We start from the raw sequence: 27109 nt of genomic DNA on the forward strand, positions 1-27109 counted from the left end.
GGTGGAAAGGGACACTTCTGCATGCAACTTCGTGTTAAACTTGTGTTCAAGTTAATTTATTTCAAGACAAGATGAGCACTAATACAGCAGTTTTAATTCTTTGCACAGGTTAGTTTAAAGAGTGGGGCAGTAGAGAACTCTGACTTGAATTAGGTGTCAGCCCCATATGTCTAAGCCTTAATGCAGTGAAGCTACATGTGACCTCTGATGTAAGTTGACAAAAGTTTATTCAACTAAACCTTCAGAGGCAGTTGCCTGGCAGTGGTTAGAGTATTAAGTCACTTAGGGCAGCTGGGGGTAACTAATCCAGTTTTACCAGATACCTGTCACTTTAGAAAGTGTGCTACTGCTGTCTAACACTGTAGGTGCCCATCTGAAGATAAATACTCCTAAAATTTAGGACCATGTGCTGTAGTTATAGATGCTCAGCTCCCCTGAAAAAGTAGCATGTTGCGCACATAGATGTAGGCTAAACAGCACTACAAGGAAATGGTATCCTGGCTTTCTTGCCTTTCACTCCACTCAGACTGTAGGTCACAGTTGCTTTACTACCTCAATATAATGTTCACTATAAGCATTATTCCCTGGAATGGGGGTAAGCAAGAATACAAGTGGAATTCTTAAGTGTCTCTTTAAAACACTTTATTTTGAGTTTCTCTTGATAAATGTGACACAGCTTAGGGAGAGCTGCTTAGTTGCTACACTAAATGAATTTCAAAACATTGCAATCTGAAAATTCTCTTTTGTGCAACTGATAGGCATACTACACCTATGTTGTCCAGCTTCAGTATAAAAATCAAGCTAGTTTCCAATCTGTGTAGTCCATATAAATGTAATTCCTTTGTGTAACAATTATGAATTAAAGGATTTGGTCACAAATAAAAATCAAGTTCAGTCATCCAAGATCTCTTCATCCAGATTGATATCTGTAGTATCGATATCTTCCAGATCCAAGTTATCCAAATCATCATCCAAGTCTAGTAGTGCCTGAGAGAAGGAAAGCATTTAGAGTTAGGTGCCAGGAAGAAAGAAATTTTACTAGAGTTATATATGTTGTAAATCCTTTAGTGGGTTATGTTTGCAAACAAACTTTGATGCAGCTCTTTAGACCTAGCCAGAAATACTGCTGCAATTTAAAACTACAAATACGAACTGCTTTGCTACTTGGAGTAGATACCTTCGGTTAAACATGCTCTACTACTGCATGCGCAGCTGTTCCATATGGTCATATAAACAAGCAAAGGACAGCTGCTGGACTAAGTGGGACCTAGTTTTGACTGAGAGCAAACACACACACACTTTCTTAGCTGAGTATTTTGCAAACGTCAACACTGACTAGTGGTAAGTTAGTATCCTCACAAAATAAAGTGAAACTTTACGGTATGTAGTCCAGATATGCTAATCTATGTATCACTTTTTCCCTGATGGAGATTATAAAATATCAAAACTTATAAATTTCAGATTAGCTTTCCTTCCCATCTCAGAGCTATACTTTTGAAACTGAAGTATACCTTTTCATCTTTTGTCATTGGAAGAGGATCAGAGTTTCCTGGAACTGGAGGAGCCACTACTGGTTTAGGAGATGGAACTAGTTCTTCCTCTTCAGATTCCTTATGAGATGAAAATGAGATTTCATATTCACAAGTCTTTTTATATTTATTTAAAGCTCTGCCTAAAAGTCCAAATTAAAGATGCTAGCAAATCATACTTTCTCGCAAGGGTTTGTTTCTTCCACTTAAAGTCTAAGGTTTCCCTAAGTAGCTTTTGAACAGCACTTTCCAGTTGCTGACGTTTGATTTTAGGTTTCTCTTGTTACAGTGGAAGTCACTTACAACTGAGACCACAAAATAATGCAACTTCTTATGCAACAGCAGCATGGAAGCTTCTCAGATTTTCAATTTAAGAAATTCAGTTCACTTTGCAATATAAATTGAGAACAAAATACCAAAGTGAGTTTTTTAGGGTTTACTATGGTAAAAGATAAATAGGGCCCTTTGTTTTTGGTGTTTTTTATTTTATTTTTCCTGGGACTTTATCAGTGTTTACTACAACAAAAACAGCTGAAAATCAGTGCAAAAATTTTTTCTAGGTAAATAGAGTTTATTTTGGTGGACAGCAGGATGGAAAAAAGTATTCAGTAGATTAGTGGTTTGCTGCAGAACTAAAACAGAACTCAAAACAATGCCACCTCTGAGTTTAAGAAAACAATACATCTCTATTCAAATTAAAAAAGTTTTATTTGGGGATTAAACAGTTTACTGGTGTAGATGGAGTTATTTGACACACTAAAATCGGGTATCTTTAAACTATTAGCTAACCACTTGAAATGGTGCGCATGAGATTCATCAGTACATTCAGATACACACGCACTTGTGCCTGTTTATGTGTATCTTCTAGACTAAACCTTACTTCAACAGGCAGTTTTGCATATGCACAGATTAATGTATTGTATTTTCCTAGTAAAACAAGTTTTTATATCTTTGAATGATATAAAAGTAGGGTAAAATCAGAAGAAAAAAAGTACTTTTTGTAAAACTGGTGATTTTTAAAGTAAAAATTGGTTTAAACTGAAAATGAAGGGGCTTAAAGATAAAGAATGTGCCTATAGGAGCAGGTTCAATTTACTCCCTGGGCCTTCTACAGGATGCTTGGAAGGGGGAACATTTAATGGCGTAAGTCTGAAGAACACAAAGCAGGACTAGGTCAGCATTTTTTTTCTCATTAAGAGTTCAGGGCCAGGGTTGGTTGGTTGTGTGTTTTAAAGCTCTCAAAAGGTAGTACCTGCTTAAAAGGCAGACCTTCCAATTACTGCAGGAGAAATGGAAACTGATCTCCCCATCTGGCAATTTGTGCCATTTTATAGTAGTACGCTGGCTCTCAAAGAAGTTAAGTTATCTAGTCTTGTGATTAAAAATATGTTGTTTTCATCACTTCTTAGACCACTTACGTTTCAGAATGTTGGAAACCGTACCACAAAGGAAGACCTAGCTCTGAGTGATTCATCCTGCTGAAATTTATTAGATATTTGCACTTGTACTCACAGCAACAAGCTATTACTCAGATGCAGCAACCATACAAGATGTACCACTAAGAATTTCTCACCCATCTTTCAGAAATCAAAGAACCATCGTTTAGCTCACAATACCAAACTTAGTTTGTTTTTGATGTCATGTACTTATTTTTAGTGCCCCAACTGAAGTACAGCAACTTATGCTAGTGGAACGATCTGTCAGTAATAGCTCAAGAGGTCAATAAAACTTGTGAAAGTATATTTTGATGGGGCAAGAGAAAAGTGACCCAAAGTAGTAACAAGCAAACTAGAGCAATAATATGTCCATTAAAGGTGGATGTAGTGTCCCTAGAGCAGCTGCTATATTGCACAATACCAGATCCTCCTCATCCTGGAACTTTATTGTACAGTTGTATCACTGACCTGGGATACTACTACTCCTGAAGGTTTGAAATCTTTTGCTTCTTCCAGTAAATTTCTTTCTTCATTTGGCTAACAAAACAGCAGAGAGAAAAATAGTCTTACATGAAAGGTCTTGCAGTAAAAAATTGTAAAATCATAGCTCCAAGTATGGAATCATCATTTATATTAATGAAAACAAAATATTTTACTTACAGTGACAAGTGGGTATTCCTTAGCTGGCCGTAAGTCAGTATGAGTTTCCTTTACGTAGTCTTCAACAACAAAAGCTTCTTTTAATCCAGGGAACAGGTTTTCATATTCTGTGGGATCAGCCAGGGACTCTGCAGCTTTCTGATTGACTTTAGAGAGATTCTCTCGCCACATTTTTACAACCCTGTTAATCGAACAGATCTATGCTGTAAGTAAAAGTTTTTAAAGGAACGTATTTCTACTTTAAATACATTAAAAAGTTACCTTGAAACTTGGCTTGGCAAATATGTACGTGCCAAGAAGGCAGCTTCTGGCAAACGTCCAGTTTTAATCAAGAGTTCCAAACAACAGTCAACCCTGGAAGGTTAAATATTGAAGTTGTCAGAGTAATACTATTTTTTCTGTTAAAATACAGAAAAGCAAGTATTGCATTTAATTTATACTTTATCATAAAGTTGCTGAAATAATGAAAACCAAATGTTAAGTCTTTCTGCTCAAACCTGAAGTACCACATTTTATTGTAAGAGATGTAGGATCATCAGTCTTTCTGAAAGGCCACATGCAGTAACTGTTAGGCACCCCAGAGTAAGCAAAATGTAGCATGGAACTTTAATCCTGAATTTCATTTTGAGAGAGAAAGTTTTATGGTCAAATACAATCCTAGTATAACATTATAATCAAGAGTTCTGCCAAGAATTAATTTGGCATTGATCTAATTTATTGGTGTTTTTAGTCTCTCTCGAATATGACTAAGAAAAATGCTAGGTAAACCTTATATTCAAAGTAATACCAAGTTGATTGAACAAAAATAAGGTACCAGTCCACTAACCCAAAATTTTATATACATGCTTTATGACCCATTGGAACTTTACAGACTAGTGTCTTTAGTATTATTTCAGCTGATACAGAAGACAAAGCCCAGTTCTACTTGAAGTCAACAATGGTTTTGCCATTGGCTGCAATGAGAAACATCTTTCCTTCTCTCAGTGAAGAGGAATTCTGTGTGATCTAACATCTCTGCACTATGAATTAAGATTTATAATCTTGTTCTGGAGGTACAGGGATTTGAGTAAAGTGTTCTGACAAGGTCAACAATTTCAAATGTCTTTATAATTTTACCAAAACAAAACAGCTCTTTGTAAGACTCAAAGTTTTGGCAGACAGTAGAATTGTAATGAAATGTCAAAGATTTTTCTTCTAATAAAAGAAATTTCAAAATATCAAGCTTGTCATGTTAAAGACGGAGCACTTTTGAATTTGTTTAAAATAAAGCAATTGAAAGCTCCAGAGCATAGCAAAATGTCTAGAGCCACCAGTCTCTTGCCATTCTTGATTGAGATGATGCCCTGTCCCCTTTCCCCCATCTTAAATTTTTGAGCAAACAGTTTATATCAAGGCTTCCATACCTGTATGACCACAACAAATTTCAGTCTTTTGCTTAAAAAAAATAAAATAAAATAAAAAAAGTGGTGGTGGTGGTGGGGGGGTGTCCGTTATCAAACTTCTCCCTAAAATGGAAGTGACAGATCCTCCACTGTACCCATGCTAGTGAGCACTAATAAGCATGTCCCATTACATTACATTACAGCAACAACTCCCAAGTCAGAACTGTCTGTTAGTCACATGATGATGGCTCTCTTCCATCTCATAAGGGATAGCTAAACAACAGGAAAATATTCTATTTCCACATAAGCAATTGTTGTAGCATACCTGTGGCAGCTATCTGATTAGGAATTTGAGGTGTGGTCCACTTCAGTCTGAGTATTATAAAAATAATGAACATGAACACAATTCAAGCCTTTGTTTGCTACTTACTTTCCCTGCAAAAAGTAGCTCATAAAAGCTACATTGTTCTTGCCATCTTTTTCTGCTCCCTCTGCTAGCTTGTTCACCATGTGAGCATTTCCTGAAGCAGTGGCCAATAGCAATAAACCTCCATAGTCCTGTGCATGGTGCAGACACTCCTGGGCTAAGCCGAACTGGCATTTACTGATGGCAAGCTCAGCAAGTTGCTTCCACTTCTGTTCTGACTGTAAGAGATTTTCCATATTTAAATGATTTAAATTAAAGAACACCACATTTTTCACGTTCTTAAAAAAAAAAAAAAAAAACCAGACTTCTTTGAAAACTGCAGATTAGCAGGAGTATAAATTCAGTCAAGTTTAGGTCTCCTATCCCAACTTCACTTATATGTAAGGCTAAGATTTTGACACGGTTATTTTTAATAAAAGTCACCGTCAAGTCACAGGCAATAAAAAAAAATTCACAGAAGCCTGCTACCTGTCCATGACTTTTACTAAAAATAACTGTGACAAAATGGGGGGGGAGGGGGAGAGGGCAGCACCCACCGCTGCTGTGGCTTGCAATGGCTGGGGGAGAGGGGCCCCTGCCGCTGTGGCAGCTGGGAGCTATGGGGGCCCCCCTGCAGCGGCTTGGAGCTATAGGGCAGGAGACCCCGAGTTGCAGAGTTCCCAGCCGCCCATGGCAGCTGAGAGCTCTGGGTCCCCACTGGCTGACAGCTCCAGCCCCGCAGCTGAAGCAGAAAATGTCATGGAGATCTCCGGAAGTCACAGATTCCATGACCTCCATAACATAATTGTAGCTTACTTATATGTATTTTTCCCTGCACTCAGGATGTTGGAGTTCAAATATCCTCACACGATGCCAATATAACAGCTATAGATTAACAAAGTTGTAGCATCACACAGACTATTTTATACACACACAGTTTCAGTGACTTTCATGTGGCAACTAGTAGGATCTTCCCTTTTGTAAGGGGAGGAAAGCAAGATGAAGAAGACACATTAGAGTATTGCCAAACCTGGTGTTTAGGAATTTTTTGTTTTAAAACTAAGACTTTCAAAATATTTTTAATAATACAATATGCTTTTTTAACTTAATTATCTGTCCATCCTTAACTTTAAGATGGACACTTTGTTCCTATTACAGAATAACAACACGACTGACAAGGCAGGTGGATAAATCATCTTCTATTAGATCAACAATGGGTGGGAGGGATAGGTCAGTGGTTTGCGCATTGGCCTGCTAAACCCAAGGTTTTGAGTTCAATCTTTGAGGGGGCCATTTAGGGATCTGGGGCAAAAATCTGTCTGGGGATTGGTCCTGCTTTGAGCAGGGGGTTGGACTAGATGACCTCCTGAGGTCCCTTCCAACCCTGATATTCTATGAACTTCTGTTGGTGGAAGGGAAAAACTTTTAAGCTTACACAAAGCTCCTCTTCAGGTCCTGGAAAGATAACCAGCGTGTCAAAGATCAATCAAAATTGGTGCAGACTGCTAAGCATAAGAGGTTCACACATACTGTAGATCACTTGAAGTGGGCAATTAACGAGACTATCCTCAAAGTTAGTTATGGGCCAGATCATCTATATTGGGCATTAGAAGTGGAGTTTGGGTCTTGGTGTTCAGCACCTGCAACTGGCAGGTCTTTGGAGTCAGTGCCCATCCATTCACAAGTCCTGTTCTCCTGTACCAATTCTTGGCTGTGTTTCCTTTCCTTCTGGTCTCCACTGTAGCTCCAGTAAGAGCGCACAAAATTGGAAGGTAAGGTTATGACCCTGACCCTGTATGTATTCTCAGGGAATTCAGGTAGGTTTCCAGAGGGACAGCAAACAGAACATCCTCACTCCCGACCCACAGAGCTCAATTCCCTATAGAGCACCTCCAGGAAAGTTTCCTCTGGTCGCTGGAGGGCGGGGGGAGGGAGTGCAGGCTCAAGGATTTGATCTCCATCCCCAGATCCTGATCCCCTCCCTTTACATGAGGCCTAGCCCTCTGTTAAATTCATCCCAAGACATGTAGGTTTTGCAGTATGAGCTTGACTTTCTGTTAAAATTAATCTTATGTTTACCTCTGCTTCCACCGCAAGCTGGTATGCAATCTTTAATTCTCCAAGCTGAAGAGCAAGCTCAAAGCGATGTTCAGGATCTGTGGATACTGCAAGAGCTTGTTGTTTGAAGCCCTAAACAGATTTTTCAAGAGTCAAATTGTAGTCTACCAAGTTCATCAGCAATCCTTGAAATTTCATTCTGAACACCAAATCATCTCCCTTTTCCCAAGCCAAATTGACTGTTGTATAAAGAACAGAAGACTGCTTTATTCTTAATTACTAATGTATAATATTTAGCAACAATTTTTTTTTTAAATAAGTGGTTTATGCATGCAGTAATGTGAGAATTCCCTACTGAGTAAACTGAAAGGTTAAACTGGAATTACAGTTTACATTTACACTGTTTACAGTTGCAGAAACAGTTCTCTTGCCTGTTTTTCAAGAAAATGTGCAACTCTGGTCCTCTGTTCCTTTGGAATTGTAGGAAGAACTTTGTCAGCCATACCAAAGTCTCTCCTCATTACTGCTGTCTGGTACTCGAGCACAGAGACCAACAAGGAGTAACTGACGATGTTTAGCTCTTTATCACCCAGATAAAGCCTGTTGTCCTTGGGGATATACCCTAATAGATACATTGTCCTATAACAAAAACAATGAATTTTAATCTACTGTAGGTATCCAACAGAAGATTCAGTAGATTTTATGATAGCAAGACAGTACTTACTATTCTAAAAGCTTACTGCAGTTTTACTAGTGATATACGTACTATTAGACAATTTTTATTATTCTGTGCAATATTGCAGCAATGTTACTCAATATACATTAAACTAATGTGGTTAGAAAAAGTGGTGCATGCTAAGAAGTCAAACAACTTAGTGACAAGTTGAACTGTTTCATAACATGTTTTAAAAAGCATTACAAAATATATTGACAGATGAATATAAACTAGATACTCACTCACCTATCCAAATGGGCAATAGTGACAATTTCTCCTCCAACATAGTAGTTCAGTCTGTTCACAGAACTGGTGTAAATAAAACAGTCACCAACCCACAACCCTGTTTTTACAATCTCCTGAATTTCACCAAGAACCTGTCGCAAAAAAAAAAATAAAGCGCATTTGGTGATTAAAAAAAACAAAAAACCACCAGCTACATGTAAACATTAGGACTGGGACAGCCATGAAAAACTACCCCCCATGTAAGTTTAAACACTCCATCCTCAACAACAGTGCAAGTTAAAGATGGAATTCTAGATACAAACTGGAAACATGCACATTTGTTTTAACATTTACAAATATATTAAGTAAAAAGCTTTCATGGAGGATTATTAAAATCTGGATTAATGATTCAGTTTTTGACCTGGACTATGTACAGCTATAGCTAAAAAAAAAAAAAAGACTTTATTCTTGTTAATACTGCTGTCTGATTTACTTGTTAGACAAGGGCACAGCATTTTCTTATGAAGTGCTCATTAAGAACATTATTCAGCACATACCCACTAAGTCTTGAACTTTAATTAAATTTCAACATTTGAAAATTAAAGAAGAATTTACACTACTATTTCACCCAGTTTTATGTCTGAAAATAATAATTTTAGTTACCCTATATACTCGTTCATTAGCCCGTTCGTTTGTAAGCCGACACCCCCAAGATGGTTAAGGCCTGGTCTACACTAACCCCCCCAATTCGAACTAAGGTACGCAACTTCAGCTACGTGAATAACGTAGCTGAAGTCGACGTACCTTAGTTCGAACTTACCGCGGTCCAGACGCGGCAGGCAGGCTCCCCCGTCGACTCCGCATACTCCTTGCGCCGAGCAGGATTACCGGAGTCGACGGCGAGCACTTCTGGGTTCGATTTATCGCATCCAGACAAGACGCGATAAATCGAACCCAGAAGTTCGATTGCCTGCCGCCGAACCAGCGCATAAGTATAGACAAGCCCTAAGTAAAAATAGCAAAAACTGTATGACCCTTTCATAAGCCGACCCTATATTTCAGGGGTTGGAAAACTTTGGCTCCCGGCCCGTCAGGGTAAGCCGCTGGCGGCAGCTCCCATTGGCTGGGAACGGCAAACCGTGGACACAGGGAGCTGAGGGGCTCCGTGCCTGCAGACGCTCCCAGTAAACAAAACGTCCCGACTCGCCAGCGGCTTACCCTGATGGGCCGGGAGCCAAAGTTTGCTGACCCCTGTTATATTTTAAAAGCTGGCATCACAAGAAACACTCAAAAGTTTTGCTAGAATTATTTTAATGTAATCTAACGTAAAACCTGTTCTAATAACTGAACAAATATGTATTCACCTTCAAAATTACAGTCAATATTTAAAATCAGTAAATGGATATTTAAAACAAGTCACTTAGAACAATATGAGACTTTAAAAAGTCTTAAAATCCTTCAAAGTCTGAATTAGTCTCTGATTCACCAAACTGTTCATTAAACTCGGCTTCAGTCACAGCTGCACCTGCATTGTCATCATAGATGTCGGGAGTGTTGTCTTCGGAGTCAGATTCCTTCTCATCATCAGCCTCTGTTGTGTCATCATCAAATATGGCATCGGATGATCTTCTGACCTGTCGAGTGCATTGCTGATACAGCATTTCCTAAATGATTTTTCTACATTTCCAAGGGAAATGGACACCCACACGTCCTTGATCCATGGGGCGAGCAGATTGATTTCGGGCTTCATAAGATTCCCACCTTTTGTCAACTTCGCCATGCCTTAGCACATCCATTCAGACCACATTTTGCGTAGCCTGTCTTTAAAGGGTTTGTTCAGGCAGACATCAAGCGGTTGTAGAACTGAAGTTAAGCCTCCAGGTATTACAGCCAAAGTAGCTTTCATATTTTTGGCCACATTTTTCACCTTATCTGTCTTGTGTGCTCTGAACATGTCCCAAAAGAGCATAGCAGGTTTCTTGAAAAGTGCTCCAGGGCTCTTATTCCACACTTTTTCCAGCCATTCAATAGTCCCACTTTCATCCATCCATCCCTTTTTGTGTGCACGTACAATGACACCAGCAGGAAATTTCATGTTTTTGGGCAAGGTTTTTCTTTTAAAAATAACAACAGGAGGGAGCTTTGATCCATTTGCCAAACATGATAAAACCACCGTAAAATGGATTTTTTCATGGCCAGTGGTTTTAATTAAAACTGTTTTTTCACCAACACCAGTTACCGTTCTGTTGCTCGGGAGATCGAATGTCATTGATGTTTCGCCCATATTTCCTATTTGTGACAGTTCAAATGCATATTCCTTTCAATATTTTATAATAAACCTTTGGAAAGATTCGATTTTTTCTTCCAGATCTCTAGGCAGCTTTTGCGCTGTCTTTGTTCGTTGACGAAGACAAGAGACCATGATGGTTCATGAAGCGAGTACACCAACCCGCTGATGTGACAAACACTTACGGCTTTATTGACTTGTATTTGTCGTCTTTCGACATTTGCAGAGCACGCAGACGAATTCCAGTTCTAGTGACAATGTACCCATTTTGTCAACATTCAACAACCCAATTATTGAGATTTCTCTCTAGCTCAGGAAATGAAGCGCACTTCGTTTGACATTTTTTCTTGCTTCTTGGCATGTCTTTCAGTGGTTTTTTTCCCCATCATTCTCTTACTTGCTTCTCATTGATACAGAATTCACGAGCAGCGGCGCAATTATTGTTTGCTTCTGCATATTCAACAACTTTACGTTTGAACGTTAGAAGACCTTTTTCTTTTGATTTCACCGTTGTTCATTTTAAATACTAGCATGAAAATAGATTATTATTGTAGTTATAGATTTTGTAGAACTTTATATAGGAATGTCACCTGCTTTATCACTGTTAAATTATTGTTCTTTGTTTATTTCAAAGTATCCCTGTAGATTGACATGTCTGTAGGGATAACAAGCTATTTCAATTTTATTAGAGATTCTATCAATTCTGCACGTTATATTTTCATATTGGCTCAAGACTTATGAGGTCCATTTCAAGCCAATCTAGTCCACTAAACAAAGCCTTTGCAACTTTAAAAGGCTGCAGTATTGACATCAATAAATGGGTCAGCAAACTTTAGCTCCCAGCCTGTCAGGGTAAGTCACTGGTGGGACGTTTTTGTTTACCTGGAGCGTCTGCAGGCCTGGAGCCCCTCAGCTCCCTGTGGCCACGGTTTGCTGTTCCCAGCCAATGGGAGCTGCGGGAAGTGAACGGCAAACTGCAGCTATAGGGTGCTGAGGGGCTCCATGCCTGCAAACGCTCCAGGTAAACAAAACGACAATGTATTAGATATTCAATTCAATGATTCCATAGATTTTAAAATCATCAAATTTTGGTGTAGACCCGTTTATAAGCCGACCCCCGCTCTTTGATGCGTCACTTTTTTACCAAAAATATTCGGCTTATGAACGAGTATATATGGTATATTAGAACAGTGGTTCTCAACCAGGAGTCCGGGGCCCACGAGCAGGTTTCAGGGGGTCCGCCAAAATAAACCAAAGAGCAGGGCCGGTGTTAGACTTGCTGGGGCCCAGGGCAAAAAGCCGAAGCCCGAGCCCTACCAAGGGCTGAAAGTCGAAGCCAGAGCAACGTAGCTTCATGGGGTCCTCTGTGGTGTGGGGCCCTGGGCAATAGCCCTGCTTGCTACTACCTAACGCTGGCCCTGGCTTTTAATCTACTGGATATGCAGAAAAGCAGTTGCGGCACAGGTGGGCTGTGGAATTTTTTTAGCATGTTGGGGGGCAGGGTGGGCTCAGAAAGAAAAGGTTTGAGAACCCCTGTATTAGAACACAATGCTGTAGGAGTTAAAGTGGAAAAATGGTAACACGTTCTCTTTTTAGACATCTTTACGTTTATTATAAGGCCAAGATCTTTTATCCCAAGTTTCAACCAGAAACATTTTTTCTCCGTTCGCTCCCAACACCTCAAAATAGAATTTCCAACAGATGTTAGGGCAAGTTTATAGTAAGGCTATAGTAATAATTATTCTGCATGATACACTAACCTTTTACAGACTAAAAGTCAGCTGTTACTGCACTCAAGGCTTGATCCAAAGCCTACTGAAGTCAGTGGAAAGATTCCATTGACTTCACTGGGCACTGCCCTAACTGCATTCCCACTCTTAACAGCAGTTACCTCAAAGGCATCTTCAATACCATCTTCAGTGACTCCCTCATGAGTTTCTTGCGCCGCTGCAACTTTTTCAGACAGATATTTCAGAATGAAGAATGATTCCTCTGTGGCAATACAGACCAGCTCACCCGAGTCAGACCAGAAAATCTAAATAAAAACAAGAAATAGCATTTAGGTTTTAAGGTGCTGTGCTAAGAAAGGAGAATACACACGTTTTATCAAAATATTTGTTCATTTGCACATCCAGTGTAGGGGTTTAAGAGACAGTGTCTACGTAAGAGTCTTTCTACTACAAAAAATATAAAAAATTAAAATATAATTTTTATCTTTAACAGCTTCATGAGATTGACAAATTCAGAAAAGCCTGTAGTATATTCTAAATGCACCCCTGATATGACAGGTTATATACATACACTCAGAGTGGCATCTGACAAAACTCACATGTTTGGGCTGAATTTCAATTCTGCGTATCAATTCTGTGTTATCCCAGTCATAAAATGCCAAGCCATTAACAGATCTGACACCCAGTAAGAAACCTCCATAGATACCTACAAATAGCAAATGTGGAATTAGTATTTCACTAGCAAACATTTTTTCAGCAAAACAGTTGCTGTAATCTAGCAGATTTAGGAAATACAAATAAAACCCACCCTCTGCACCAAAATCAGGTTTAAAGGACTTCTTCTCTTTGAAGTTCTTAAATATCTTTACAACGCTGTTGCTCTCCCTGATTGCATACCTAAATACACAGAGAAAAATGCACCATTACAAAACAATTATCCAGACAAGATAGCAAAATGTTATACTGTACAGCCATAAAGAACTGCTATAAACTACTAGACATGTAGGCTACTATATTTGATATTTCTTCAAAATTAAAAGTGCATTCAATATATAAAAGTTTCGTGTAATCCAAGCTATAGAATGCTCGTTACCCAATCCAGCTTTTAACTTTCAGACCAGTTTATAGTTTGGGTAGTCTGGAAATTAGCAGAAATACATTTGTTTAATACAACGCAAAATAAAAACCACACTTACTCTGAAGAATCATGTGCCCATACGAACTCCTGTGCTGAACCAAAACTCTTGTTCCTCAAAGCCATAGCTGTGTAAATGATGTATTCACCATCCCCACATACTACTACAAACCTAAAGATTGAGAAAAATAATGTTTTGGTGTGGAAATTGTGTGCACAGACTAATGGGCATCACTAGAAGTAGATCAGTCATCTGGAAGGTATATTTTTCTTGTATGGCATATTTCTAAATTTTAAAATGTCAAGAATTCTATTCTGAAATGGAAAAAACAAACAAACAAAAACCAATTACCGTCCATTAGGGTTGTGCTGAATGGTCTGGGGATAGATTTCGCAGCTCCCCATATCCTTTACAGCCAGTGGCAATCTTTCTCCATCTTTAATTTCAGCATCTCCCATAGCTTTCAAGTTAGCCTGTTGCACCTCCGAATGTTTAGCCCAAATAATTTTTCCATTCGAATCCATAGACATGGCAGGTTCTTCACGGCCAAGCTAATAAGAACAGCATATAAAGATAGTAAAAAACAAGCATCCTCAGCCCATTAAGTTGTTCAAATTTAATTTCATTCACTTTAAATACTTATGGCTCTTCTGGAATATGCCAATAAATTGAAGTGCCCATTTTTTTAAATCACTTCAGAGGTATCAAAGAATAGTTTAGCAACAGAAGTTTGTGGCAATGGGCCACCATTTTCATTTATGCTTTCCAATTTAATATTAAGATACCTTAACAATAATGCTGCCCTCATCATAACCCAAAGCCACATTATTGGATCCTCTCAGACTGGCCACGCACCACACCCTCTCCATGCCATAGTTGAGAGTGCTTTCCAAGCGGTACGTGCTCGAATGCCAAATGCGGACAGTTCCTGGAGAAAAAGATATATGCAATTTCAGTCTCCTCTCTCAGTATTAGGGCTACTAAACATTATGTCATTTAACAACAAGAATCCAAAGACCACATATGAAACTAACACCTGTAATTTAAACTTTAGTGAAATAGAACCTTAATCTTTCAATCCCAGCAGTCTCACTGATGCTTGGGGGGATATTTGTATCTCCCACAAATGTCACAGAGGCCAAAAGAGGGAAATCAGCACAGAAGAATCTCTTGGTGGGAGCTTGAGGGATCACAGGGAGGAGAAAGTAGGAGCTCCAAGCTGGCAGGCAGCTCTCACATGGCTGTGCAGAGATAGTGAGATGGAGTTGAACTGACTGGGGCCTCACTGCTTGCAGATGCCCGAGGCATCTCAGCAGCAGTACTCCTGCAGTTCCTGCCTTCCTCTTAGCCATGTCCTTCCACCCCCTCCCGTGGGTTAGATTCACCTTTATTTGGGGTTTCCAAAAGAAGTACTCAAGGATATGAATGTGGAGGAAGATTGGAATTATTTTAAGTCAAAGCTGCAGAAAGTATCTGAAGCCTGCATCCCAAGCAAGGGGAAAAATTCATAGGGAAGGGCTGCAGACCAACCTGGATGAGCAAGCATCTCAAACCAGTGATTAAGAGAAAGCAAAAAGCCTACATGGGATGGATCAAGGAAAGCCGGCTCTTGAAGGTCAGAAAGCGTAGGGATAAAGTGAACTGCCAAAAGCCAAGCAGAGCTGGACCTTGCAAAGGGAATTAAAACCAATAGTAACCAGTTCTATAGCCATATAAATAAAAAAGAAAACAAGGAAACTAATCCTTCCAAGCCTACAAAACGGTATGTAACCCATCCTACTGTTCATGTATATTAAGTGTCAGAAAACTTAAAGTTACCATCTTCTGATCCTGTGATTATGATTGGCAGCTCAGGGTGGAAGCTGACACAGGATACATTTTGAGCATGTCCCTCCAGTGTTTGCACACAGGTTTTATTCTGTAAGAAGAGTTAAGATCAAGAAAACAAAACATTAACACTGCAATTTTCTCAGATCACTATCTTCAAAGAAAATTAATATAAGAATTCTGTAAGCATGTCTCTAGTCTTCTTTCTGTAACCTTTACTTCTGCTTCAATGTGTTCAAAGAACAGCATACTCTAAAGCAGGGGTCGGCAACCTTTCAGAAGTGGTGTGCCGAGTCTTCATTTATTCACTCTAAATTAAGGTTTCGCGTGCCAATAATACATTTTAATGTTTGTAGAAGGTCTCTTTCTATAAGTCTATAATATATAACTAAACTATTGTTGTATGTAAAGTAAATAAGGTTTTTAAAATGTTTAAGAAGCTTTATTTAAAATTCAATTAAAATGCAGAGCCCCCTGGACCGGTGGCCAGGACCCGGGCAGTGTGAGTGCCACTGAAAATCAGCTCGTGTGCCGCCTTCGGCACGCATGCCATAGGTTGCCTACCCCTGCTCTAGAGTCTGTCTTAAGACAAAACCCCCAACCACCAAAAATGAATCTGTTCCCATTAGTGTAGCTGCTTCTCTGTTTCCTAAGCTAACTGGGTTCCTATCTACAAAACACTTTGTTGAGAGCAAGGGGGCTCAATATATTAATACAAGACTCATTAGTGCCTGTACTTTTTGCTTCAAATCCTGAAAGCCAAACATAGATCTGCATAGAATCACAAGGGAAAACCAAGCCTAGTGCTATCTTTGTCCCACAGGCCCAACCTTTTCTTCTCTGCTCCTATAGCATTCAGCTCAGGCCACAGACTTATGAATGGATAACTCCCCCATCAATACCCAAGCAACACATACCTAGCTAGTGGGAGGAGAGAGGGAAGGAAATCACAGATGGATGGGACAAGGAACATAAGCAAGAACAGAAAGATGGAAAGCAACAAGGAGGAAGAAGAAAACAGACAAAATGATTGGAGAGAACAAGTGGATACAAAAGGAGACAATTATTCTCTGGACATACAGTAAAGCAGGGATGGGCAAACTATGTCCCGGAGGCCGCATCTGGCTCTCCAGACGTTTTAATCTGGCCCTCGACCTCCTGCCGGGGAGTGGGGTCTAGGGCTTGCCCTGCTCCGGGGCTCCAGCCTTGGAGCAGGGTCGGGGGCTTACCCCGTTCTGCGTGGTTCCCAGAAGCAGTGGCATGTCCCCACTCCGACTCCTACGCATAGGGACAGCCAAGGGGCTCTGCATCCTGCTCCTGCCCCCACAGCTCCAATTGGCCGGGAATCACGGCCAATGGGAGCTGCAGGGGCAATGCCTGTGGATAGGGCAGCGTGCAGAACTGCTTGGCCACGCCTCAGCGTAGGAGCCAGAGGGAGGACATGCCGCTGCTTCTGGGAGGTGCTTGAGGTAAGCGCCACCTGGAGCTTGCACCCCAACCTCCTCCCAACCCCTTGGTCCCAGCCTGGAGCACCCTCCTGCACCCCAACCCCTCAACCCGAGCCCCACCCCAAAGCCCGTGCCCCCTGGCGGAGCCCTCACCCCTTCCTGCACCCCAACCCCCAATTTCGTGAGCATTCATGGCCCGCCATAAAATTTCCATACCCAGATGTGGCCCTCAGGCCAAACAGTTTGCCAACCCCTGCAGTAAGGGGATAGACAGAGCATGTGGGTACCCAATCCATTGCAAGGTGATTGGTCACAAAATAAAAAAAATGGGACGCACTACTCTACAAGAAAATAATCCAATATTATTCAAGACAAAGTTAACTTTTAACATTCAGATTTAAGGTGATTTCTATATTTCACAGCCAGTAAAACAGAATGTTACTCATAATTTTTAACGTACTAGTTTTAGTTGTTTTTCCAGAAAATACATCACAAAATCTATTTTCTATTCAAAGACATGGAAACTCCAGAATACTTTTCTCCTCCATCCCTTTCCCTCAATTTCCATGCCTTTGCTGCTGATGATGCCCAACCAAATTAATCTACTAAAGTGTTCACGAAGAGGTGAACACATTGTACCTGGTAATCCCAAATTTTGACAAGGCGATCATCTGCTCCTGAAATGAGGTAAGGCTTGTCTCCGCCACTATAATAATCAATGCAGTTCACTCCTTTTTCATGGCCTTCCAAAGTGAAGTTGGGTGAAGAAGAACCAAGCTGCCACACCTTGCAAAGAAAAAGATCACCATACCTAAGCATTGATCTTACCCTCATGGGCCAGCACCACCAGATAGAATGAGCTCTGAATAGTGCCTTCTTAAAATTCTAGAGACAGGAAAGATACAGCTAAGAAGTCTGTACCACAGCATCCTGATTTCTTAAATGCAGTAAAAAAAAAAAAAAAAATCTAATTACACTTTGGGCCAATATTTCAAAGCAATAAAATAGCTTTGTCCTTCAATGGTCTCTCTTACATGTTAAATCCCTCTGCATGTATGTAGACTGAAAAACCTGCACATGTATATATCACATTTACTTACACACACCATACGTCACCGTATATGTACTAAGCTTACTATTGTTTCAGAAATCTGCAGTTCAAGTCAGAATTATACATATATCCTTTAGTAGTTAGTGTGGATTTTAGAGTCACAAATCTAAAATGCTAAATGACGGTTTGTTAAATGGATCAGGGCAGGTTTCAGGTACATTGGGGCCCTAGGTGAAAACTTTGCCTCCTCGCTACCATACCAAATCCTATTCACACATACCCATTAATCGTAACAGCTGAAGGAGTCTTGAAGTATAGGTGGCCCTTTCTACAGTCCTAACACACATAACGCAGGTTCCAAGGGAACATGGGGAAATCTCAGTGCCCAGATGGCCCCATGAACCGAGTAATGGCTCCACTGTGCATGAGAATCTTCAGGGACTATTGCAGGAAAGGGAAGTGAGACTCAGTATAGGCACTCTGCTATCTTGCATTTCCCTAAAATGGACTCTGAAAGTGGACAATTATGACAGTAAAGTTTCACCCCCCCAACACTTATTGGTAACCCAAATAGACTCACAAGGGTCCATACATTTCTGCCAGTGATTCACATTTCAAAGATCAAATACAATAACTAATCTTGAGATTTCACAGATATATAAAGTCTTTATGCAGGCTCTGATGATCGTTCAACAAACTATAACTTGACTGAGGTCATTCCAATTTATATATGTCCTTGTATGTAGTATACAGTATTACTGCACATATACTTGTTTTATTAATTTAAATTTTCCCATTGTCTGTACAGCTGTATTGTTGTATTTATTCTGTCTGGTAATTATTTAATGAAGTTTTTAAAAAGTATATTTACTATACCTTAATCGTCCTATCCAAAGAGGCACTGGCAAACTGGTTATTATCCTTTGGGTTTATGACAATCTGCATAACATAATGAGTGTGTCCTTCAAACACCTGAGAACAAGACCATTTTTTATCCCAGTCCCAGAGTTTAATAAGCATGTCATCTGGGAAAAAAAAAATCAAGTTAGGTATATGAATATTTAAAACTATATTTTTAAAACAAAATTCTTAGTAACCCAATTTTCAAGGCTTGCCCATCCTAAAGGGAAGTGTTGCTACTATCAAAATAATTTATGGACTTTACTCAGAAGACTGTTTACCCTGAGAGACGGGGGATGACTACAGGGAATGCAAGCGTTTATTTTTGTTTCCCTCCCCCACCCATGCCCCAAAAAAATAAATACCCAGGCTTCAGTTTAATGCAGAGGACTATCTAGCTTGCCAGAGATAAGAACCTAGTAATAGTCTAGGCTGCTTAGCACAGCTAAACATTTGGTTCCCATTTCAGAGCCATTCGGTGTTCTCTTAAAGAGGACATTGGTGTTGGAGAATTGGACTGTTCTACTTTTTTTTTATGAAAGTCTGAAAGATTTCTTTAAAAAAAAAGGTAACAGTGGTGTGAAAAGATTAAAAAAAAACCACACTTTGGCAATTTAGTGAAACATCACAAAAGTCAGAGTGAAAGCTGAGCAATTGAGAGGAAAGTGATTTTAAATTACTGTTTCAAATATTGGTATTTTTGTTAACACCTCTAACTTCAGGGACTAGTTAATATTTTGGAGAAAGGAATGTGTGTTAAAACCTCAACACACTATCTCTTCAATTAGGAGGGTGTACGTTATCAGCTGTCATACCCAAGACTTCCCCCAGGACTGCCAACCATTGTTTTTAAACAGTTTGCTTTATGTTTTGAAAGTGAAATCTAAAGGGAATTTGTGAGCAACATAGCCCATAGCTCCTGTACAGCTCCAGTGACCTACAAACATCTTGGAGGCACCTAGTCTGAAACTCTGAAAAGTGAGTAGTTGCAGAAAGGGTCAAGTTTCAAAGACAAGTATCAAAGCAAACACTGGAATCCTGAAGAGAATTTCTTCTGTTGTTAGTATAAGGATTTAGGGCTTGTTTACATGACCAGTTAGTCTGCAGCAAGCTGGGGTGTGAATCTACCCCTCACTAGTCTGCCACAAACTAACTGTCCACGTCAACCCTGCTTAAGCACACTAATAGTTCCTTACTGTGCTTTGATCTAGTCCCCACATGGACAGTTAGTGCATGGCAGGCTAGCATGGAGTAGATTCACACCCCAGCTTGCTGCAGACTAATTGTTCACGCAGACAAGCCCTTAGATTGCCTATTTTATTTCTCTCACTGTTTTCTGCTATTTTCTATATGATTTAGTCTCTTGCTTTATTGGTTACGTACTTCCTTGAAAACAAAAAGTTATAAAAGGGATGAACAGCCTAATTTGGCACACATTAAGACATACTGAATTAAGCAAAAACTGCTTGCAGGCAGATCCTTGACTCTGCATAAAGCCTTCATTCCATCTAGAGCAGTGATTCCCAAACTTGTTCCGCCGCTTGTGCAGGGAAAGCCCCTGGCGGGCCGGGGCGGTTTGTTTACCTGTCGCGTCTGCGGGTTCGGCCGATCGCGGCTCCCAGTGGCTGCAGTTCACTGCTCCAGGCCAATGGGAGCTGCTGGAAGCGGTGCAGGCCGAGGGATGTGCTGGCCGCCCTTCCCGCAGCCCCCATTGGCCTGGAGCAGCGAACCACGGCCACTGGGATCCGCGATCGGCCAAACCAGCGGACGCGGCAGGTAAACAAACTGGCCCGGCCCGCCGGGGGCTTTCCCTGCACAAGCGGCGGAACAAGTTTGGGAACCACTGATCTAGAGTGTAATCCAGCTATTCTTCTCACTGTTCTTTCAACATAGTCAGTTCAGCTATACTGTTTCTTTTGTTTTCAGGAGATACTACACCTTGATTTGTTCTCTTAAACCCCGGTTCTGCAATGGAAGCAGCATTTCTTCTTTTTGCTTCTAGGCATCTGGAAAACTAGCTCTTCCCTTTAACTTCCTAAAGAAAATCTGACAGGCCAGTGCCTACTTTTTTTCCCCCTTTATAGAAGATGGTGAGTGTCAGGCTCAGTCAGAGCACAATTCATCTCAGACACTTCTAAGGACTACACATCAATACTAAAGGATCAAGATAACAGTTAAATTTGCTTACTAGGGAATCTAGATTGAATGTTGTGGGCACAGCATGAAGCCAACAATTCTGTCTGATGAAAGCACGTTATGTTTAAAGTGTAAAACAATAGGACAACTCCAATATCACTCATGTTACAATCTTACTATGAAAACACTACAGTGCTTCTAGTTTTAACCAGCAAAATGAAATTAATCTTGATATATGTCAAACCCAAGTATGGCATGTCAATCTGCCAAACAGCAGATCATTAGCATGTAAATGAACTTATTGTTTGGCAGACATTAAGCAACTAGACCTTCAGTTCTTCTTTGACAAGAGCTTAACCTATTACATTTCAAATCCTAAGTAAAGTTGAGATTCTATTAAAAACATGAAACTAGCTTGGAAAGAAATAATTTGAGATGACAAATGAGAAGTAGGCTACTTGCTCAAGAATTCTTATTTCAGCAATAACAGTACAAGCCATGTAGTTTCTCATTGTTTATAAGATAACAGTCTGAACAGAGTTGTGAGAGAACAATCAAATTATACTGAAAATTTCTCTTACCACTGCTAGTTAGAATGAAAGGCTGAGTAGGATGTACAGCAATGCAACGAATATAATCGGAGTGTGCTTCGAACATGTGAACTCTTTCCAAGGTATTGTAATTGAAAACTCTAATTTGCATGTCATCCTATAAATAAGAAAATAAAGACACTAAGATCAGCTTCTCTATATAAGTATTTCACATTAAATAAACGCTAATATTCCATCTTCAAAGAGTCTTCATCCATAAAAGTTAAGAACTGCATTTAAAAAGTCTCAAGAAAGGAAACAATGCCAGCATAACTATTCTGACATAGTTTTGGTTCAGAAATTTACATTACATGATCCTATTTTAAGGCATTTATAACTATGAAGAATTCATCTATGATCAAAGTTTCTCAAAGATGGTCTTAGCCCAAAAGGTCACTTATTTTAATTTAAGGAAAGTCTAAAATTCCTTTAGACATTTTCACATTATATGACCATGAAAAAGTGTTTTCCATGCATTAAGGGCTTTGTTCTGCTCCCATTAAAGTCAATGGGGAAAATTTACATTGATATCAATGATATAAGATAACTGAAAAAGGCACTGCCAACTTAGATTTCTTTTTAACTGACTATTTAGGAAATAATGCTACCCCAAAAACAAAACAAAGTCCTCCCCGCCTCCCCAAAAAACAACCAACCACCACCACTATTTTAAAGCTTTTAAATATGATGTCCTGAAATCTTTACGTTTTTAATCAATTTTTAAACCATGTTAACTTGGGAGCATACAAATATTAGGATAAAGTTTTCAAAAGGTTTAGATGCAAAGGGCAGGGCAGCAAGCCTCCCATCCCAGGTCAACAGACTTGGCTTGTGCTACCATGCTAAAAATACCTGTGTAGACAGCACTGCAAAGTTGCAGCTTGGGTTGCAGCACAGGTTCTGAAACCCACTCTCCTCCCTAGACTTCAAAGCCCAAGTTCCACCCTGAGCCAAACCTGTACATAGCAATTTTTGACATGGTAGCACCAACCCTGCAAACCTGAGTCTGTCAACCCAGGATGGAAAGCTCGCAGCCACAGGCTCTGTAGACTTACCCTTCGGGTTTGAATGGCTTGTGTACAAGGAGCAGCAATGAGCACTAGAGGGGTGTGATTTCTAAAGTGCACTGGCCTGCATAGACTCTGCTGGCAAAAACTAAGTCTGCATGGGCCAGTTAGTGTGCAACACATTGGTGCAGCTCAGAAATCACACCCCTCTAGTGACATTGCTGCTCTAGGTAGACAAGTCCTAAGTCTCACTGAAAGTCACTGGGACTAGGTACTTTTGAAAACTTTATCCTAAATGTTTTGTAGGAAGCAACATGATATATGCTGGGTTGGGCCTACTCCCTTCTCCTTCCATATATATGCCTATTTGTTACCTCTTCAGTATCAGCTTTCTAACGTCTGTCACTAGCAGGCAACATCTTTCAAAGCTAGAAAAAAAGCTTGCACGTGAGCTTCCCCCCAGAGACGTGTATAAGTGTCATTATGCCAATGCATAGAACAGAGAGCATAGACAATGAACAAGACAACGAAAAGTGACAAGAAACTCGAAGTATTTGATAGCAAACAAAGTAAGAGTACTAATTTTTCCACTAAATTTTCTTTTATGGAAATCTTAGCTTTTACTTTTTTCTATAGTAGATACAAAATTGTCAGGCAAAAAAAAAAAAAGTGATTTTCAAGTTGACTGTCCAGTTAATAAATTTACTTTAAAAATATAAATACATCATGGACAATTTTCAATGGGTCAAAGGCATTTGACACATTTGAAGACTTATTCAGAAATTGTAACAGATTGAAAACATGCTGGGCATACACAATATCTACCTTAATTATCAATTCAGACACACACATTGCATGCACATCTGGATGCATATTAAAATATAACTTCGTTTCAGTGATTGGATATGAGGGCACTATGATTTGTATGACAGATTAAAAATGTAACATGGAAATAATGTTTATTTCAGTGGTTACAAACAGAGATAAGTACATTGACACATGCTTGCATCTGCAACTCTGCTTCTGTAAATATTAAAAAAGCTGACAGAAATATGCATGCAAAACTAATTCAGACTTTCTTCTTTAGTAATGCAATGTTAGGGTTGAAAATATAAAAACAAACGATGATTATATACAAGATATATACACACACACACATATATTTTACAGCCTGTAAGGTATATACTTTGTGACATCAACTGTTACACTTTGCTGACTTTTCATAACTGCAAGACTAGGATGGATTTATTAAGCACATTTTAGTATGGAGACAGAAGTACATTCAATGGATAAAAGTGGCTTAGTGTTCTAAAAGTCAACAGAAATTTCTCTAAAGATTCTGTATTAAAAATAATTGAGGAAAAGCATAGAAAACAACAGGTAAACTTTTAAAATCGTATTACCTTGAATAGTCCAAGTCCTTTAGCCTAATTACAGGGACATTGTTAAGGTACTGTGCATAATACATCTTTTAAACAAGTGCCAGAAATTATTTGAGTTGGTAATATAGATCGGGCCAAAATATAAAGTAAACCACCAATTTATATTTTTCTGTTTTTAAAATGAAAGTTTGAGCTTTAAAGTGCCATTCTATACAATGGATTTTATGAGAATGTTTTGGGGGAAACGAACAGCTATAAACTGTTATCTTCTTCCAGTGTACAAGTTAACATCGAACCACACTTCTGGATGGTGTGTAAGAGTGCAACGAAGTAAAGAGAAAAGTGGGGGAATGTATATGAAACAGACAAACAAAAAATGACAACTTACAGCTCCTGTCACAACCCAGTTTTTTCTTGCCACAAATTTTGCAGCTCTGACTGGCAGGTCACATACTTCAAAGGTCTTCACTAGAGTCTAAAATTAGAAATATTGGGATATATTACTGAGAAAATGTCAGTTTCAAAATCTGTTCAGCATTTCTTAAAACAGACCACTTTTGAACAGTTGCAAGTTTAAGAATGGTCAAGGAGCTCCTAGAGAAAGGGATCTGTCCTCCTTTTTAACAGATGTGTGTATAAACATAAGAAAGTCAGGTAAGGGGAGGTATTTACACTCTGGTGCAGCTTTGCATAGTCTTAACACATTTAATACCTTCTGGAATAAACTAAAATGAAAATAATTTGCAAAAAATAAATCACACTGTATATAGTCAATAAACCCTGGAATTTATGTGATCTCCATAGACCTTTATATCTTTCTTTAGACTGTTTCTTAATGTTTGTGATCTCACCTGAACAACATATGCTGAGGCATCACACAGATTGCAAACAAATGAGCCTCAAGTTCAGGGAGATTGAACAGAAAAAAATAAGTTTAAGATCAATTTTGTGCTTCCCATCCCTACTACTCTTAATATTCAAGGCATTTAGCATATAAACAGAAAGCTCAGTGCTGGGTTAACATCCTAATCTATCTGCTTTATATCACAGTACTGATTTGTCTCTGAGGCTACAATTTGAAAATGCACCGCCCTTCGGTACATTGATCTTTAATGGCGGCACTCAACTGTAAGTGGCATGAAACCCATGAGTTTCTTGAGGACACTTGGTGACTCAGCAAATTATAGTTTTTTTGTTTTGCCTTCTTAAACAAAAAACAGTGATTTTATTATATTACTATTATTAAAAGTTCTTTCCATACATTTGCTGCAGAAAAATGCACTTCCCATATCACTATCATCAGGATACACATATCAATGAATTACCATATTGCTACACTGAACACACTCCTGTTTCTAATTAGAAATAGAATACAGCAGAAAAAGTTTACCTGTGTTTCATGATTCCAAACACAGACACTGCCATTGTACAGGCTAGCTAACATCCATGGCTCGGTGGGGTGCAAGTCCACACTCTTTACTCGGTCAGACCGAGCTGTTAGTTTTCGCTTAATATCGAGTCGGAGAGGCTAGAGATCAGAAAAATTAAGAATGCTAAATTATTCTTCAACATAAAAATGGCATGGAACTGTTTTAACATATCTGCAGTGTAAATAAGAAAAAAAACTGAAAGTTAGACCTAAAATAAAACCAGTCAGCTCTGTTTTGCAGGCACACACATCTCACACGCTCCTCATCCTATCTACTTGTTTACTTAGTTCTTGTAAGAGAGTCTTTGGAATATAAACAAATACTGGCTCTGAGTGGCATCATTCCCACTGAGTTCTCTGGAGCAGGACAGGGTCCCAGTAGAGTATAGAGCAGTGGTCCCAAACGCGGCGCCCGCCGGGGCATCTATGTGCGCCCGCGTACTGGCCGGCGGACAAGCATCCGCCGAAATGCCGCCAAGAAGCAGGGTCATCAAGAGCCGTCACTGCCAAAATGCCGCTGATTTTTGGTGGCATTTCGGCAGCGGCGCCTCTTGATGACGCTACTTGTCGGCGGATGCTTGTCCGCCGGCCACGGTCCTCGGTGGCTTGTCGTCCGGCGCCCACCAGACAAAAAAGGTTGGGGACCACTGGTGTAGAGGATTGTTCTTGTGCATTTTTTCTTTAATCCACATGAATATATTGCTTGTGAAGAGGTCCTGATCTGCACAACTGGAAAATGTATCTACAGAATAAGCTCAAGAAGAGGAAGGGTAGTGCATGCTTCCAGACAACATCCTGCCCAGTATGCCCATAAACCTATACTGAGCGGATAGGGAATAGACAAAGCCACCTCAAACGCAAAAGAGTTGGCAAGTTTTAAGGTCCATTCTCTCCTTTGTACTTCTGTTGTGAATGTAGTGAGGAAGCCAGTTATCACAGACTGTGACGTGTAATGGAGACACCTGTCCATTAGGAATTGAAGCGAATCTAACAACTCCTTTAAAAAAATCAGACAAACACAGAAGCCAATGATAGTTTTAAAAGAAGCACTACAAAGTAAAAAAGAACTTTAAACCTTCCATTCTACCCCGATTTTGACTTCACCTATAACTCTGGCAATACAAAACCAAACTACCTAAAATTTCACTGGTTGAATTCATGCCAAGGTAATTTTTCTAGAATGAAGCATTTCATAATGTGGAAGTTCTAAAAATGATGACCTTATTTACTGCTTAATAACACCTACTTCTGCTGGTGACAGACACAAGCTTTCAAGTCACGCAGAGCAGATCTGAAGCTTTGTGTGGCTCAAAAGCTGGTCTCTCTCACTAACAGAAGTTGGTCCAATATCAGCTATTACCTCACCCACTTTGTCTCTCTAATACCAATGAGCTACACCTTTAACTGTCTGACTACTATACCCCTTTCAGGAGGCTGACTGGTCTTGCATATCCCAAGTTTCACCTCACTTGCATATCCCAAGTTTCACCTCAACCCCAGTTGAGAAACACTGATATATTATGTAGCACAGCATAAACAAGTCATCATTTGTATGAAGTTTTAATGTGTCCTGATTTTGCTAGTGCTTTTCATGTAGCCTATTGTAAAACCAGGCAAATAGGTAGGTGAGTTGATGTATTCCCTGGAAGACCTCTGTGTACCTCCAGGAGTCCACGTACCCCCGGCTGAGAACCACTGGTTGACACCTTGACCTGGTCCCCTCAGCACATCCGCTCCCAGCATCTCACCAGGGATTAATTCCTGCCACGCACCGT

General features: G+C 39.7%; 1 protein-coding gene across 1 annotated transcript; it reads right to left on the bottom strand.

The window, feature by feature from the left end:
- Positions 1-40: 40 nt before the first annotated feature.
- On the bottom strand, positions 41-25428 carry COPB2 (coatomer protein complex subunit beta 2). The gene is made up of 21 exons (XM_026649952.2): positions 25296-25428; positions 24294-24380; positions 21508-21634; positions 18767-18915; positions 17479-17625; positions 15383-15482; positions 14350-14492; positions 13916-14115; positions 13625-13735; positions 13237-13325; positions 13028-13134; positions 12590-12733; positions 8433-8563; positions 7903-8110; positions 7493-7603; positions 5438-5652; positions 3887-3979; positions 3626-3806; positions 3434-3502; positions 1512-1610; positions 41-987 (listed from the first exon to the last, which is right to left on the bottom strand). The coding sequence occupies exons 1-21, from the start codon at positions 25347-25349 to the stop codon at positions 892-894; spliced, it is 2661 nt and encodes an 886-aa protein (XP_026505737.1). The 5' UTR covers positions 25350-25428; the 3' UTR covers positions 41-891.
- Between the last annotated feature and the right edge of the window lie 1681 nt (positions 25429-27109).

The sequence above is a fragment of the Terrapene carolina genome, unplaced genomic scaffold, assembly GCF_002925995.2.
Source record: "Terrapene carolina triunguis isolate 2854851 unplaced genomic scaffold, T_m_triunguis-2.0 Scaffold88, whole genome shotgun sequence".
Taxonomy (NCBI): domain Eukaryota; kingdom Metazoa; phylum Chordata; order Testudines; family Emydidae; genus Terrapene; species Terrapene triunguis.